Source organism: Thalassophryne amazonica, chromosome 4 (assembly GCF_902500255.1).
Source record: "Thalassophryne amazonica chromosome 4, fThaAma1.1, whole genome shotgun sequence".
Classification (NCBI taxonomy): domain Eukaryota; kingdom Metazoa; phylum Chordata; class Actinopteri; order Batrachoidiformes; family Batrachoididae; genus Thalassophryne; species Thalassophryne amazonica.
The window spans coordinates 96,438,053-96,456,627 of NC_047106.1; the positions used below are offsets into that span (position 1 = coordinate 96,438,053).

Below are 18,575 nucleotides of genomic sequence, written 5' to 3' on the forward strand. Positions count from 1 at the left end.
ACTGAGTGGCTGTGTGGCTGAGCTATCAGGACCTCACCCTGATCACCTGAGGCTGGTCATGTGCAGCTCGTCAGGACTCACAGCTGTGGTGCATCTACATGGATTGGGGCATGGTTGCATTTAAGTCTGGAGTACACAGTGTGTATTTGCCAGAGACTCGACCTTGTGACCAGACGGGTGAGATCGTCGTCGCGAGAGCCATCTCATCATCATGGATGCAGAGACCGTACCAGGTTTTGATGCCATGGTCTGTGAAAGAGGAGGGGGTAAGGTCTCACGCTCGTCAGCACACTTCCTGAGGTACAGTAGGTTTTGTGACTAACATTAGTACAGTCAGTAAATGTGGTGTCCCTCACACCTTGTTATATTGAGCTGTTATGTTAGTCGTTTAATCAGCTTCCACTGCAGTTGAGAATGTGAACTGGGTGTTCCATGCCTGCAGGGTGGGAAGCTGATTAGTGATTAAGCCAGGAAGTGTTTGCTGTTTATGTACACCTTTGAGTGGTCTCTCTGTGTGTGGTGTGTGGACTCACATGATGGTTTCTTCTTTCACAGACTCGGTTTGTCGCGGCCACCTGGGGGGTGTCGGCGGGGTCCTTGGGTCCGGACTGTTTCTGGCTCCGGACCATTTGTGCTGCTAGGAGCGCACCGTATCTCCACCTCGCAGACCGCGCACTCATTTGTTTGTATTGTAGCACATCACTGTTATGTTATTAAATTCAGTTATCCTTTGTACCGTGCTCTGCTTATTTTATACTGGGTCCTTCAAACGCTGGTCGGTTCTCCGTCCTGCGTCCGACACATAACAAGAAAGTAATACAGCCCAAGCTTGTTTTCATCGGGCGGCCAGTCGCGGAAGTACGAATTCTTGCCTTCGGATTCGCCACTTCGCCGGAAGTGACGTATACTCGCACCAACCGATAGCTAAACATAGTAATAATAACACACTGTGAAGGGCCGCCTGAATAGTTTATAGCAGTTCTACAGTGTGTGTGTGTGTGTGTGTGTGTGTGTGTGTGTGTGTGTGTGTGTGTGTGTGTGTGTGTGTGTGTGTGTGTGTGTGTGTGTGTGTGTGTGTGTGTGTGTGTGTGTGTGTGTTTGAGAGACGAAGATCGTGTGTTTGGCTACAAATATACATTCAGTTGCCACTTTATTAGGTACACCTAGTGAAAAGCTCTTTAATAAATGCCCTTTCATGAAGTGAAGGTGTGCTCTTAAAAAAACAATACTACTACAATACTCAACAGTGGACATGATATATTTTTTCAGTCTAATGATGTGTATTTTGTAATGTGTTTTCTTTTTAATCATCTAAATGTGAACTTTCTACATGCAAATTTTTCTCGGTGGAAACAACAGAGTAAGAATTTCATTGTGTTGTATAACTGCCTGTTTTTACTGTGCACATGACAATAAAAAAACTCTTAATTCTTACTAGCAGCCACTAGTATAGGATAACACTGTCAAGCACTGTAACCACCTACAAAATGAAAAAGCTCTATAGAAATGCAGTCCTTCTTATTAATAATTACTATTGTTGTTACACAACAACAGTGCAAACCATTAAGTCGCTGTGCTGCCCTGGGGATCACTGTTGCTGTTTCTATTGTGATGATTGATATTGGTATTATTATTATTATTATTATTATTTCCATTGTGATCATTTTTAGTACATTGTTGTAGTGTTTTGTTATTTTTTTATATTGGTACTTAATATTGGTAATATTGGTATTTAATATTTTTTAATATTGGTAGTGATTTGTTACAATGTTGCTGTTGTTTTTAATTATGATTATGATATTACTAATATTTGCATTGTTATTAAGATTATATTACATTATTTTTATCGTTATTGCAATTAATGTTGCTATTGTTTTATTGCTGTTATTGACTAAATTACTAGCACGTCTTAGTGATTAGCACTGTGGCCTTACAGCAGGAAGGTCATGGGCTCGATTCCCACCTGGGGCCTTTTTACTCAAAGTACACCTTATAGTCAAAATGTCCTTGTGTAATTCCTCAGGGGCAGGACAGTGACACAGAGAAAGTCAGCTTGTTTCGACATCATCACGACACACACACACACACACACACACACATTGTTCCCATAGCTACTTTGTCTTAAAGGGACAGTCCCTGACACAAACGTAAACAAATGTGTTGCTGCTCGACACAGTGAAACTGAAATTGAAGTCCACAGTGTAAATAAGTCACTGCCAAACACGTGGTTTCGAAAAATGAGTGCCATTTGAATGCTTTACACAGTCTACTTCCTTTTCTCGACTGGAGCGGCAGTGGGCATGTGCGCGGACATGATTGAGGAAACTACACACTGTGACGTTTTTAGTTTTCTTTTCGCTCACAGTGGTATGCTGCAGGTCTCAGCGGAATCCCCCGGTGACCTCGATCACCTTATAAATCCATCAGTCCAGCCCTGGCGCACATTCCTCCGCACCGCTCCACCTCAGCGTAAACACGATGGCACGCTCCTGTACGCTCACCTTCTCTCTCTGTCATGCAAACATGTGCATTTATGATACTGTGCTGATTGTTCCTTCTGTCCTGCAGACGTCACCAGTTTTGCACTGCTGCTGTTGCTGATGCGCACATCCACAGGCCTGCCGGTGCGCACTCCGAATGCGCAGACGTGCGCGCAGTGCTCCGCGCTCTTTCAGGCGCTCCTGCACAACTTCGCAAAGCTTCTCAAGAGTGTGAGTAGAGTCCCACCAACATGCTGTGACGGTTTCTCCTCTGTAGCATTTTGCGTTTTATGTTTTGTTTTGTTTTGTTAACCGCTTGGTGTTGTGATTCCAGGACCAGTTGTGTTTTGGCATCCCGTCTGACGGAATGATGCTGCGCAGTCAAAGTGACACAGTGACGACCTGCACACCCACTGTGGTCCAGGTGATACTTAACTCATGTCTAAGTAAATAGAACAGCTGGATTTCAACTCAGCTTTTACTAAAATATCTGACAGCTTAATTTATCTATAGTGCGCTCAGGTTTCACGAATCCAGTTCAAAAATGTTGTAAAATTCTAATATTCCTCATCAGTAAAAGAACTTGCACTAAAAAACTGCTCATAACTGTGTAAAATTAGTAAAGATTTGTAATTATGTGTTTTGTTTTGTTTTTTTCCTTTTGTTTTGATTTTCCTGCGCCACTGTTGTCAGTAAAACCTCAGATTTCCATATGTTAATGTTTAAAAACAAGCTAAATCTACAGAGAATAACTGTCTGCTTTATTAAAGAAGCAAACCTCTTCAAATGAATACAAACCTCTTTATTTTGAACGTTTATATGTCCAATAGGCTCCATGATTCCACAGAAACAACCATCAGAATAACTGTTATAAATTATTTAAAGAATAGAGTTTTAAAGGTAAAGTGGTCTAAAAGCCCCGAACACAAAGCACTAACAAAGGACACCAAAGCCAAAATGAAACAAGAAATCTGGAGCTTTTTTTTTATTGTTACAAATTTTCTTTAGTCTATATTTGTTTTCCACTATTTATCATAAATTGATATTTAGAAACTTTTTTGCAGCAGTTTTACAATAAATCAAATTGTTGTGCCTAAAAGATTTTGCAATAAGTTTCCGTTTTAAAACAGGATTAAATATTAACACAGTCTTAAAGTCATGGTGATGTTGAAGTTCAGGTAATAAGAAAAGCTACATATTAAATTAATAATAATAAGACCAGTTTTCAGTTTTACAGTTTGTCCAGTAACTCTGTAAATAAGACTTCAAATGTGACATAAAGAAGGGGTTTTCTGCTTTTAACAGGAAAAAAAAAGCTCTGTGAAGAAATCAATTCACAAATTGTCAGATTTCAATTATATCATGAAAGCGATTTGAGTCATTTCATTCAGGCACCCACATTTAAAATGTCGGATTCATGTTTCAAGGTCTTGTTTCATCTTTAGTGTGACAAAAGGAACAAAGAATGTTGTGATTATTTTAGACAGTCTGTGTCATGTTCCAATAACCCTTTGTATCGTATTTATGTCCAAAGGTAATTTTCTTGAGGTCTAACTGTACAATGTGTTTGTCTTCACCCCACAGAATTTAAGTTGCATGGTACAAAGGAATTCATCTTTCAATGAGGTATGCCTTTTTTAATCACACATCTTGAGAACCTCAGCATTTATTATTGTCATTTTAAACATCTTTTGTAGACAAAAAAATCAGATTCTACATGATGCATCCATTTATTAACATTGTTCCTTCTTTGTAAGACAAACTCAGGCTGCCACTCAAAATTTTGTTTACAGTTTTATCTATCAGTTACTTTTGTGATTACTTAATTAACTCAGCAATTCAGCAGACGTTCATGATTTTTTCGAAAAACATGAGAATAGCAGAGCATCCAGAGAATGAAGTAAAATTAAGTTCCAAAAGAAATACCAATTCTAATAGACAGTCCATCTGAAAATGCATTTTTTTTTTTTGTACAGCAGATGTGGATCATTTTTCTTCAGACCTGATGAATTTATAATTTGATCTTTAGTATTTTGGTGAATTTGTCTGTATATGTCCATGCAACAGGCTGGCATCCTGCCCAGGGTTTACCCTGCCTCTCGCCCCACTTAATCTCAAACTTCATCCATTTACAGCACAAAAGGATTAGATCGTGAATCAGTTAAATATCTGCAATAAACAGTATAAAACAAAAGCTGGGAAAACCAACTTTATCTGACATAAGAGAAAAGAAGTCCTCGTTATTTGAGAAGCTGGTAGGCAAAGTTATTTTTTGATAACCCCTCCACCCAAAAAAATAAGTCTCTCCCGTCACTCCACTCCCACTCGTGTTCCAGCTGTTGCGCTGATGGGTAAATGTATCTTTGCAGACGGAGTGTCTGGGGAACATCATGAAGGACTTGGTATTCTATGAATCTGCTCTTCAGTCTTACCTCACCTTCCCACTCAGAAATCCTGAGGATGAGACTGCACTTCTTCGCCCAGCACTGGCACTCATGCAGGGCCTGAAGGTGCATTTAAGGACAAGTGTGGAAAAACAAAAACTATTCAGCTGACAGAGAATGTTCTTGGAAATAACATTACAAAAATGTCTCATGTCTGTCTGTCTTGGTTTAAACAGAGATGTTCCCTGATGCCAGAGGAACAGTCTTCAGAGGTATGTCTATATGGACATATATTTTTTTCCTTTTTATTCATTATGTTTTCGCTCCGTTTGTTAACGGCCTGTAACCCACAATTTTTCATATATTGTTATGAAGTTTTTACAGAGGATTCATAAACTGATTAAATTTTCAAGGTCATAGGTCACTATTGATTGATAAGCACTTTTGATTGAGATATAATGCAAAATGTACACCAAATGGGCTTTTCAATATTAAACTCAAACGTCCACAAAATCCACAATCTAGATCGGATTTGGATCAAACGTTGTCAGGTGATAGTGAGTGTCAATCTGCACCTCACTTTCAAATATGAGAGTGATTGGGGCATATTTGATTAAGATATAATGTAAGAGTGGCCCTGTGACAGACTGGCGTCCTGTCCTGGGTGTACCCCGCCTCACACTCTATGACTGCTGGGATAGGGTCCAGCCCCCCGTGACCCTTAATTGGACTAAGCGGTAGATGATGAATGAATGAATTAATGAATGTAAAAGATACGTTAAATTGGTTTTTCAATGTTAAATTTAAATGGCTACAAAATCTGTAATCTGGATCAGATCCAGATCAAACTTTGTCGGTCGACAAAGGATACCATCCTATATAATGCTCTAAAATATGAAAGAAATCGTATCTTTTTCTGAGTTATGAATTTTTGAAAATTCTTTCAGTGTTAAAGGATGGGGATTTTTCCAGTTTTCCAAGATTTTTCCTGATTTTGACCTTGAAAATTGAATTAGTTCTTGCCTATATGGATATGAATCAGTTGTAAAAATTGATGACGACAATATGATAATAATGATGACAATATATGAAAAATTGTGGGTTACAGGCTGTTCACAAACAGGGGTGAAAACATGACCTCCGCTCAAATTTGATAGCCTGAGGTAAACAGCAATGACAAATTCTGCTTAGCAGAGATAACCAATGTTCTATGAAAATGATCTGAAAAAGAATTCAAAAACTGAAAAAAACTGACAATACCACAATAAAACCTCAAGTGCATGAACTAAATATTTACTTCTGACATTTGATCACCTGTAATTTATCTTATGAAAAGCCACTTCTAACAGGATTTTGGAATTAGAAACTGGTGTTGGCAGTGATTTGCGCTCTGCAAGCACGGTGCTCTTTAGTTATGTCTGTTTTTAAGCTGGCAGTTCACCTGTATGTCGTTATCTTTTAGAACATGGCCCACGTGTGGGGAACCAGTAGCTTCAGTAACAGGCAGCAGATGTGTAAGCTGGTCAGAGGCTTCCACACTCGGATCATCACCATCAACAGAGCTGTGAGCTACATCTCATCAGCAGACCACAGGCGCTAAACCTCAAACCTTCATCCCACGACTGACCGGGCTGTGCACATGCATACATACATACACACACAGACACACACCTGCTGTTAGCTCAGTGAGCTGTATGTTACTCATCGGCCATGTTGGCAGATTTAATTATCGATGTCTGAATGTATTCCACTACATTTATGATATGCATCTATTTATTTGACTTTTGTGCTCTATTTATTTTAAGTATTTATTTGACAATCTTTGACATTATTTATTGCTATTTATAATTAGGTTTTTCATTGCTGCTACATGCTGAAGTGGAAGCCAGTTTGAATAAAAACTGAATATTTGATTACATCTAATGAAGTTTTATTACCTCCACCAACAATGTTGGAGGTGGTCATGTTTTCGCCCTTGTTTGCTTGTCTATTTGTTTGTGAACAGCCTAGAGCCAACAATTTTTCATATGAGAGTTTTACTGAAAATTCATATCCTGATAGGCAAGAACTGATTCAAATGTCAAGGTCATAGGTCAAAGTCAGGAAAAATTCCTATCTTTAACATTGAATGAATTTTCAAAAATTCCTAACTCTGCCAAACAAGATCCAATTTCTTCCATATATGACAGTGTTATGGAGGATGGTTTCCTTTATCGCTCAACAAAGTTTGATCAAGATCATGGATTTTGTGGACATTTGAATTTAATATCTGGTGTACATTTTGCATTTTACCTCAATCACTCTCATTTTTCTGTTATGGATTTTACCTACACCACCAAAATTGGATGGAGGTTCCAATTTTATTCCCGTTTGTTTGTCTGCCAGTTATCAGTCGGAAACCAAGTGCCAAAAGAAATGACAAATTGTACATAACAGAGATAACCAATGTTCTGTGAAAATTATTGGAAAAGAATCAGAAACTGAAAAAGTTGAAAAAAAAAAACTGACACCACAAAAAAAACCTTTGACTCAAGTGCATGAACTAAATACATAGTCCTGACATTTTTTAAAAAGAAAATACAAAGGAGATATTTAGTTTTATTCAGTCAACACTTTATTTTATTCTTATTCCAAGAACTGATGGAGAGATGCAGGCTGGTGTGAAACCATGTGGATGGAGCACAGTGTTTGTGACGGAGAGATGCAGGCTGGTGTGAAACCATGTGGATGGAGCACAGTGTTTGTGACAAGTCATTTAGGGAAACAGTCTTCTCTGCAAACTTTACCAGCAAGGAGAGTCCTAAAATCCCCTACATTATCCAAGGAAATTTCTGCAACCTTTCCCAAATAGTGCAAGACATCTGACAACAGGGCTGAGTGATTTTTTTCCCCAATCAGGAAACCAGTCCAGAAAATTTAAATGCAATTTTTCCATTATCAATCTGGAACATTTTTTAATTATTATTTATACTGTTCAAACATCATATTTATGAAACAAGACTTTGACAGAATTATGTGTAAAACTATATAAACGCTGCCAGGTTTTAGCTGCACTCACATATATACAATATGAAAATTCTCCCTTAATTGCAAATGTTTGTGTTGTCTTTTTAACAACAGTGCATTCTATAAACAAAATTAATACTTACAGCATTCAACAAACAAAAACTGTTGCTCCCACTCAGGGATGGCAGGAATGTATTCTTAATTCAAGCCCCCCCCCTTTCTTTTATAGTTTTTGAAGGGAGCCCAAAACTCCAACTAGCTTTGCAAGTTAAGTGTGGTTTAAAAAAAAAAAACTCACAGGGTTGACAAAAGTTTAAAAACCAATATATACAGTACATAATATACAGAAACCAAAATGTAAGAGAATCAAAGGATTCAGTCTATTGTACATGGACAGTCACATGCAAGTGTTTGATAATGTTAAATTGTTCAAAGAACAAAGTGAAACTTGATTACAGGATGAAACAACTGGATTGAACAACATGATGGGCAGTTTTAACACTGCAGCACCAACATTCAAAGCTACATAATTAGCTACTAAACATTTTAAAAAATTCACCTCGACACCACCTCTGGCCATATTTTCATCAGCTGATATACTTATTTCTACACAAAGCTCAGCTTTTCTGTAAAATTGACAGAAACAAAGGACCACAAGTGAACATAATTAATTCAAGTTAAAGACAATAACCTTTTCATGAAAGGTAACTACAGTCAAACCTGTAAAACAGTTTGATGGTAAGAAAATATTTGGAAGAAAACCCTGAAGTGAAGGAAGACGAGGTGCAGGAGTTGGACTACATAAAAAGTCAAGTGATACAGGCTCAGAGATCCACCGTGCCTCGTAGTATTCCTGAGATGATTTTCTTTTTAATTCCAGAAGATGAAACGACAGATGTCCAAGAGTCAGTTGAAGTCTAAAGCGTTTCACTTAGCCAATCGATTGTTTATCATGTCTGAAAATACACAGAGAAAGACAAACCAGATCATCAGTGCCACATTTTAGTACCTGTAATGATGTAAGCAACAACAAGTGTACCTGAACTTCAAACAGGAAGGATCTGACAAGAGTCAACCGACAGTTCATCCAGCTGTCATTAACCAACTCACTTCAGTATGAGTGTACAGTAAGGTCCATATGTATTTGGAGAAAGGTCTTATTGTAACTATCACATCTTACTGGCGTTAAAAGCAGCTGTCAGCTTTAATATTTAGGGTCACTGCATCCAACTCTGTAAGCAGTGTGAGCTTTACAGAACATTTTCTGATCATCTATTAGCCAACTCACCAATTAACTTTGGCCCCTCAAAACATACTAGTATGCTGCCCATGGGGATCCACGGGCTCTTGATTGGGGAGTGTTTATAAAATAGGTTGATGACATTTTTCAAGGGTGGTAATAAATTAAGCAAAGCTTGTATAAGTTGGAATGGTGTGTGAGTCCAGAATGTTTTAAAGAACCTTAGACCTCAACAATTTTTAGAAGAGGAACTCAACTCTTGTTTCCTGTTAATTATGTAAATGTAATTTTTTTTTTGAAGCTTCTCCAAAAATATTAGTCCTATCAACGTTCCATTTTCACAGCATTCATGCTTAACCCAAAATACATAAACATACCAAACGGCAAATGTCAGCTGTCCACAGTTTCTCTGTGATCAAAGTTGCACACACGCATGCACAGCCACTGTAAGCAGGTGTTTTTAATTTCACAAACAAAGACTGTGGCGGAAGACATGAAAAACACTACACATTTCACTCATGTTACCAACATGATATTTAAGTCACTCATGGTAACAAGAACGTGTCCGAATTAATATGTTTGCATGGGAGCGCTCAGGCTGTGCAGATTTGTGCTTTAATATTTATCTAATTTTTGATCCAGCATGCCGTTTTTCACATCTTGGATGTGTGTGTCTTTTTTGATTACTCATGGTAACAGCAACATGAGACTTAACTAAACTGACTAAACCAAATGAACTACAAAAACACAATAAATCAATAACACTAACAACACTGTTAAACTAACATGAACAACATTAAAACCTCAAAACTCCAAAATTACATGGTGCATTGCAGCATGATGTCCATTGTTTAGCGGTTATCTAAAATTGCTAATTTCTCTAAAAAATATTATTAACTTTGCCTTTTTGCAGCATTGTCCTTGACCCAAAATACATAAGCATACCAAGCGGCAAATGTTTATTTAGCTTTGTAAAAATCTGTAACTGTAGAATAGCCTAAACAGTGGGTCACCCCTCTGAGTCTGGTCTGTTTGAGGTTTCTTCCTCAATATCATCAGAGAGAGTTTTCCCTTACCACTGTCACTGTGTGCTTGCTCTAGGGTTGGTAAGGTTAGACCTTACTTGTGTGAAGCCCTTGTGATTGGTGCTATATAAAATGTAATAATTTGAAATTGAAATTCCTTGTTACTTTCAATTCCAATATGCTGTGATGGAGATCTAAATAAAAGGAATAGAAGAAGAAGGGTAGGTTGAAGATAAGATAAGGGACATCTGATGGAGAGGAACAAATGGAGTGATGTGTGTGCAGGCAACTAGGTGGAAGAGAAAAGCAAGAAAGGAACAGGAACTCTAATACACAGAATTCAGGGCTTAAGGTGGTCTTGACCACTTGCACAAATTTGATCTCCACACCGGCATGCAATCTTGCTTGCCAATGAGTAAACCAGGTTCTTGCAACATTATACAACCCCAATTCCAGTGAAGTTGGGACGTTGTGTGAAATGTAAATAAAACAGATACAATGATTTGCAAATCCTCTTCAACCTATATTCAATTGAATACACCACAGAGACAAGATATTTAATGTTCAACTGATAAACTTTTGTTTGTGCAAATATTTGCTCATTTTGAAATGGATGCCTGCAGCACGTTTCAAAAAAAGCTGGGACAGCTATATTTTTCACCAGTGTGTTACATGAGAAAGAATGATTTCATTCAGCCAAGTTCTGGGAGGAAAATGCATCATCGGCAGAAAATTATATTTTATGTAATGTGGCATCAAGCAGGACAAAATGCACCGTCCAAAAGCAGTCGCATTGGCATGATGAATTGCGCGGCAGTGCGGGGATCAAATTTGTGCAAGTGTCCAAGGTAGCTTTAGTGGTCAGCATGAGGTTGACGAGGAGCGACGATTCAAGCTGGGTAATGATGAGACCTCAGCTCGTTCATTTGTATGCTCCTCAAGATGGCTGTGAAGAGGAAGGAAAAAGGAAGCCTTTAGTGTGCAAATGGATGAGAAGCTTATTGTGACTCAAGAAGAAACAAAAGTGACTGTCAGTGAAGCTTTAAATCTGCAGGTCGGAAGAACTGAACAGAATATGACAGGATCCGTGAAGGGAAGGGAGGGAAATAAAGAAGTGGGGATAGCAGATTTAATCACGGTGTTTAATTTAGCAACAGTTCACTTCCTCCTGAAGAAAGATAATGCTAAAGCGACACATGACCTCTCCAGAGATGACCTTTACTGTAGTACATGGGGACAAATAGACAGATACACAGCCAGGTGCAGAAGTCATTGGACAGGGAAAAAAATCTTCTGAGTTTACATCTGTACATCACCACAATAGAGTTAAAATGAAACAGACAAGATGTGGTTGTTAGTGTTGACTTTCAGCTTTAAATCAAGGGGTTTAACAAAAATATCACATTAACCATTTAAGAATTACAGCTATTTTCATTTTCAACATTTTCAGAATTCCAGCTACACTGCAAACACAAGATTATATTTCACTCACTAACCAGTGCTGCACTTTTCTAAAGCAGCATCATATTATAGAAAGACTTTAACCTACACATTAAATGAAAATACATTAAATTAAATTAAATACTTCAGGATAACATTTTAAGAGGACAGCTTTTTAGGGCGTATTTTGGCCAGGAAAAAAAAGCGTTAGTGTTTGTTGTTAACGCGTTGCTGGTCTGAAGCTGTTTTTAGGTTAAGGCACAGAAACAACATTCACAGGACACTCAGAGCAAACATTGAAAGAAAATAAAAGTTATAAAAATATGTTTTTGTAAAACTGCACTGTGCTCTTTGCTCGCTCTGTCGTCACCGCACTGTGAGACACTCAGCACACCTCAGGCTGACCGCTGCCTCCCCCCTGCTCCTCGTCCTGCAGATGCAGGACAGGACACAGAGGAACCGCTGCAAAGACCTTGCTGACGGCATCGATGAGAAAAAACAAAGTGTAGATACTCTAAAAATCTATTTTGAACATTTTGAACACGTGCACATGTGCCCCAGGGATTGCGATAAATTTTATATCTTGCATCCAGCTTTGATTTTGGGTCAGGACGACGTGAGCGTGAACTGTGGCCTTTTGGCAGCCCGACTGATGGTAAAACTGGCAGTATGGCAGTACTGTCCTGCCAGAAAATATTCACGGCACTTTCACTTTGTCCACATTTTGTTATGTTACAGCCCTATTCCAAATTAGATTAAATTCATTTTTCCTCAAATTCTACACACAAAATACTCTATAATGACAATGTGAAAAAGGATTTATTTAGTTTTTTTAGATTTTTGCAAATTTATTAAAATTAAAACATTAAAATATCATGTGTACATAAGTATTCACAACCATTGCCATGAAGCTCACAATTGAGCTCAGGTGCATCCTGTTTCCACTGATTGGCATGTTTCTACAGCTTGACTGGAGTCCGCCTGGGGTAAATTCAGTTGATTGGACATGATTTTGGAAAGACACAACCTGTCTACATATAATGTCCACAGTTGACAGCGGATGTCAGAACACAAACCAACATTAAATCAAAGGAATTGTCTGTAGACCTCTGAGACAATGATTGTCTTGAGATACAAATCTGGGGAAGGGTACAGAAACATTTTAAAGGTCCCAATGAGCACAGTGGCCTCCATCATCCATAAATGGAAGAAGTTCAGATCCACCAGGACTCTTCATAGAGCTGGCCGCTCACCTAAACTGAACGATCGGGGGAGAAGGGCCTTAGTCAGGGAGGTGACCAAGAACCTGATGGTCACTCTGTCAGAGCTCCAGCATTCCTTTGTGGAGAGAGAACCTTCCAGAAGGACAACCATCTCTGCAGCAATCCACCAATCAGGCCTGTACGGTAGAGTGGCCAGACAGAAGCCACTCCTTAGTAAAAGGACATGGCAGCCCACCTGGAGTTTGCCAAAAGGCACCTGAAGGACTCTTAAATTTTTTGGTCCTGATGAGACAAAGACTGAACTCTGTGGCCATGCTAACTGGATCATCTGCAGAGGAATGGTCTATTTGAAGAGTTTCAGTCAGGTTTTAGAATTCATCATAGTACAGAAACAACATTAGTGAAGGTTACACAAATGATCTTCTTATGGCCTCAGACAGTGGACTCATCTCTGTGCTTGTTCTGTTAGATCTCAGTGCTGCTTTTGATACTGTTGACCATAAAATTTTATTACAGAAATTAGAGCATGCCATAGGTATTAAAGGCACTGCGCTGCGGTGGTTTGAATCATATTTATCTAATAGATTACAATTTGTTCATGTAAATGGGGAATCTTCTTCACAGACTAAGGTTAATTATGGAGTTCCACAAGGTTCTGTGCTAGGACCAATTTTATTCACTTTATACATGCTTCCTTAGGCAGTATTATTAGACAGCATTGCTTAAATTTTCATTGTTACGCAGGATACCCAGCTTTATCTATCCATGAAGCCAGAGGACACACACCAATTAGTTTAAACTGCAGGATTGTCTTACAGACATAAAGACATGGATGACCTCTAATTTCCTGCTTTTAAACTCAGATAAAACTGAAGTTATTGTACTTGGCCCACAAATCTTAGAAACATGGTGTCTAACCAGATCTTTACTCTGGATGGCATTACCCCTGACCTCTAGTAATACTGTGAGAAATCTTGGAGTCATTTTTGATCAGGATATGTCATTCAATGTGCATATTAAACAAATATCCCCTCCACAGCATGTCTTTTTCCTGGTTCTCTCCCTCAGCCCCAACCAGTCCCAGCAGAAGCCTGTCCCTCCCTGAGCCTGGCTCTGCTGGAGGTTTCTTCCTGTTAAAAGGGAGTTTTTCCTTCCCACTGTCGCCAAGTGCTTGCTCACAGGGGGTCGTTTTGACCGTTGGGGTTTTTCCTTAATTATTGTATGGCTTTGCCTTACAATATAAAGCGCGTTGGGGCAACTGTTTGTTGTGATTTGGCGCTATATAAATAAAATTGATTTGATTTGAAAGCCAGGCATCACAAACAGGTGCCGTCCCTAAAGTGAAGCATGGTGGTGGCAGCATCATGCTGTGGGGATGTGTTTCAGTGGTAGGAACTGGGAGACTAGTCAGGGTTGAGGGAAAGATGAACACAGCAATGTACAGAGACATTGTGGATAAAAACCTGCTTCAGAGCACTCTTGACCTCAGACTGGGGTAACGGTTCATCTTTCAGCTGGACAATGACCCTAAACACACAGCCAAGATATCAAAGGAGTGGCTTCAGGACAACTCTGTGAATGTCCCTGAGTGTCCCAGCCAGAGCCCAGACCTGAACCCCGACTGAACATCTCTGGAGCGATCTGAAATTGGCTGTGCAACCGACGCTTCCCAATCCACTTGATGGAGCTTGAGAGCTGCCGCAAAGAGGAATGGACAAAACTGCCCAAACATAGGTGCACCAAGCTTGTGGCATCATATTCAAAAGACTTGAGCCTGTAATTGCTGTCAAAGGTGCATCAACAAAGTATTGAGCAAAGGGTGTGAATACGTATGTACACGTGACTTCTTAGTTTTTTATTTTTAATAAATTTGAAAAAATGTAATAATAATAATAATAAAAAAACTTTTTTCATGTTGTCATTATGGGGTGTTGTGAGTAGAATTTTGAGGAAAAAAAAAAAAAAATCAATTTACTCCATTCTGGAATAAGGCTGTTAGCTAGACAGAGCACCTAGACAGACACAGAAAAACATGAAATTTTCACGTAGAGATTTTACCTTGCAGAGTCTCATGGACCTCATTTGGGAGGTCGTCAAGGTGCTCTAGACTCTTCCACAGGTGGTATGCTGTGGCCTCTCCCGACCGTCTTCTATTCTTCCACTCTACCAGCATCTTCAGCTTCTGCATGATCACATCTTTCTCTGCTGTCTGGATGTCCTCAAGCTCTCTGATGCTCAAACCTAGATAGATGGCCACCTGTTTCCATTCCTTCCCAAGTTGTTTGCCGACCTGCAGGAGCTGCATCTCCGACATGTCAGCACTCTGAGTTGTGACTGTTTTCACTCCATCTGTAAGAAGATACACCACAATGATGTGGTCAATATCAATTCCAATAGAAAGGTGCACCAGGAAATACTGCCAAGGGATCTACAATATGGTTTCTGTTCACTTGAGTGAAACAATCAGTAATTACTTAAGAGCAAAAACACCTGATTCATCCTGCCATCTGGGTTTTTTACAGGTAATTCTTCCTCTGATGGACTGCTGCTCGTCTGCTGTCCTGTGAGAGAAAAAGACAAGTCATGTCAACCGGTAGCAGTTAATAATATGAAAATATTGTGTTGGGGAAAACAAATGTGATTAAAATCCTCAAAAATCAGACATTTTGCAAACAAACAATAATCTTACTGATGGTCCTTTTCTTTGGCTTTTGTTCTGCATTATCTGCACAATCACCTATGGGTCAAGCACAAGATACATATTACCCAAAAAAGCTATAAACACAGACACAAACTTTATTTTGCATGAATGTAGGACCACAGCAAACGTCTGGCAAATTCACAAATGAAAAGGTATTTGGACGAAAAAAGGGGGGAGACAAAATTCCCTTGTATGTTTTGTTTGTGTAAATCCACCAAATAAGAAAATGTCATAAGGGAGGCACTGGAAAAAGCAATAATTACACTAGCTATCTTCAACTGTGTATTTTCTTTTCAGTTCATATACGGCAAAGTAAAAGAACTGACAGACAATCTATGGAAATACAGAGACATTTTCTATGCACAGAAATGACTGAACATGCAAAAATGTTCCATCTCATCACGAAATAAGCTTTGATATCAAAAGAAAAGAAAATTTGACCTGGAACCCATATCTGGATCCCTCACTCAAGAACAAGATTGAAAGGTACTTGAACTCCTTCACTTGGGGCAAGACCACATTCCCTACCCAGAGTAGGCAATCCATCGGTTCCCTGCTGAGAACCATGGTGTCAGATTTAGAGGTGCTGATCCTCATCCCAGTTGATTTGCACTCGGCTGTGAACCGATCCAGTGAGTCTTGGAGGTCACAGGCCGATGAAACCAATAGGACCACATCATCTGCAAAAAGCAGCGATGAGACCCTGAGCCCACCAAACTGGAATCCCCACCGATATCTTGTCCATGAATATCACAAACAGGATTGGTGCTAAGGCGCAGCCCTGGTGGAGGCCAACCCCCACCGGAAATGAGTCTGATTTACTGCCGAGCACCCGAATACAACTCTCGCTTTGTGAGTACAGAGACTGGATGGCCCTGAGAAAGGACCCCCTCACTCCATAGTCCCGCAGAACCTCCCACAGTATCTCCCAGGGTACCCGATCATTCGACTTCTCCAAGTCCAGAAAATGCATGTAGACTGGATGGGCTTACTCCCAGGCACCCTCCAGGATCCTTGTGAGAGTGAAGAGCTGGTCGGTTGTTCCACGACAAGGATGGAACCTGCATTGTTCCTCTTCAGTCAGAGGTTCGACTATCAGCCGAACTCTGCTTTCCAGCACCCTGGAGTAGACTTTACCAGGGAGGCTGAGTAGTGTGATGCCCCTGTAGTTGGCACACACTCTCTGGACCTTTTTTTTTTTTTAAATATGGGACCACCACCCCAGTTTTCCCACTCCTTAGGCACTGTCCCAGACCCTAACGCAATGTTGAAGAGATGTCTCATCCAAGACAATCCCTCTACACCCAGAACCTTCAGCATTTCTGGTGATCAAAAATCAGCATAAAATTACACGTCACAAATTTGTGACTGGAGCCACAACATCTTAACCATAGTGGATCATGTGAACATCAATAAATAGTAAAACAAGAGCTTTTGAATTCTCACTAACAGGTCTGGGAGCATTCGCCAGTGACATGCATCACTGCAATCACACCAAAAAAACCGCCCTGGGTCTTGCAACTGCAACTTCCCAGGCTGACAACCACCACCACATCTTTAAAATAACCATCTATTTACCACAGCCAGCTGAAAAATGAGCATCCCCTTGGCCTTCTCCAGTTGCTGAGATCCTCAACAGTGAGCCACCTGAGTGCCAGTTCATTCATGCGCCACATGGCCAAAGTGTCGTAGCTGATATTGGGTCGTAATGTAAGTGATACTCATCATCTTAGAATTCATTTGTATGACACAAAGTCATTCCTGTTTAAACCCAAGGATCCTCTGAAGAAACATAGCGCCAAAGACATCTCGTCGTCACCTCATGTCTATGGTTATCATCCAAGTCTCACAACCATACAGTAAAATAGGAAGCTCCAGGACCTTAAAGACTTGGACCTTTGTTCTCGTGCACAGGCATCTACATCAACAAACACCTCTGTCCTGCACATAAATGTAAAATGTAGCAGTGTATAAATATAGTTAATTTAACTTGTAGCTAAATGTTACCTGGTTTTACAGCTTCAACACCTATCTGGGTCCCCCCCGTCCCCTACAAATCAGTGAAGTGCTGAGCAGGAAACTAAGCACTCTGTTACCTTCTCTAATGGTGGCAGACCACACAGTCTGCTCAGAGTCCATCTCTATGAGAGACAATTTAAAGGGAGGAGGGTGCTCAAAGAATGCTTCAAAGTAGCCTTTCATCTTCGTTACTGCAAGAGTAAATTTCAAATTCTGCAGAAACACCACAGGAAAATATTTTGTCAGTGCAGAACACAATACATTAATGACTGTATCTGAACTTCACAACATGTGATATGTGTTTTCAGTATGCAGTATCATGTTGCCACAGACCTCAGGTTTGATCTCGCCCTCTGGATCACTCAACAGACGGTATGTGCACTCCTCCAGTTTACATGTGGGGGGCTTTTCTATCTTGATGTAACGGTTCTTGTAGCTCCGCACCTGCTTCCCTATATCCTGTGTACATGAGGACAAAGCCAGGGTTCTCCTCAGACAATGGAACATGCGTAGTGCCATTACACTGTTACCACAGCGCTGTTATTATTTATTTAATCCAGCCAGGCTGTTTGCACTGAAGGGACTGCCGCCTGCTCACCCCTCCCCCCCCCGCCGGCAGCCAGCTGAGCCAAGCAGAGGACAAGGTTTCTCAGTGAAAGAAGAAAAACTCCGTCAAAGTCTTCCAATAAAAAGAGCTCCTTCTGCCTGCGTAGCTAGTGACACATTAAGGCTTTATTTTACAGATGAAAGCCTTCATGTTTAAAAAGTTTGCACAAACAAGCCGCAAAGATGGTGTAAGAGTGATGAGTCTCTCCTTCTTCTTCTTCGTGTTTAATGGCAGTTGGCAACCAGCTTCTCTGGAGCATTACCGCCACCAATTGGACTGCAGTGTTGGTCAGGAGGCTAACATCCCCAAAACCAAAGTACAAAAAAAAAAAAAAAAAACTGTGTAGTAGTTCTGCATTCTTCAGATACTCATAAAAGTATTTGAAGCAGATCCCACCAGACCCTAGCTGAAGTATGTTCTGTAAGGTGACGACTACTTGTCTTCCCTGCA

General features: G+C 39.9%; 2 protein-coding genes across 4 annotated transcripts in view; one reads left to right on the plus strand and one right to left on the minus strand.

The window, feature by feature from the left end:
• The first annotated feature begins 2,478 nt into the window (after positions 1-2,478).
• Positions 2,479-6,519, plus strand: il12a (interleukin 12a). The gene is made up of 7 exons (XM_034168811.1): positions 2,479-2,491; positions 2,569-2,711; positions 2,815-2,904; positions 4,065-4,106; positions 4,850-4,990; positions 5,101-5,136; positions 6,327-6,519. Exons 1-7 carry the CDS (start codon positions 2,479-2,481, stop codon positions 6,462-6,464), a joined length of 603 nt encoding a protein of 200 aa, XP_034024702.1. The 3' UTR covers positions 6,465-6,519.
• Positions 6,520-8,414: 1,895 nt separating this feature from the next.
• si:dkeyp-97b10.3 (NACHT, LRR and PYD domains-containing protein 1b allele 3) overlaps positions 8,415-18,575 on the minus strand; it is a 136,507-nt gene continuing 126,346 nt past the window's right edge. For 2 of the 3 annotated variants that reach the window (XM_034168290.1, XM_034168289.1), the window contains 6 exons: positions 17,852-17,977; positions 17,596-17,731; positions 15,488-15,535; positions 15,289-15,359; positions 14,857-15,147; positions 8,415-8,826 (listed from right to left, as the gene is read on the minus strand). In XM_034168290.1, the coding sequence (XP_034024181.1) occupies positions 15,139-15,147; positions 15,289-15,359; positions 15,488-15,535; positions 17,596-17,731; positions 17,852-17,977 (390 nt within the window). In that variant the 3' untranslated portion in view covers positions 8,415-8,826; positions 14,857-15,138. Of the gene's footprint in view, positions 8,827-14,856; positions 15,148-15,288; positions 15,360-15,486; positions 15,536-17,595; positions 17,732-17,851; positions 17,978-18,575 lie in introns of all 3 variants that reach the window. The other variant, XM_034168288.1, reaches the window with a different exon arrangement.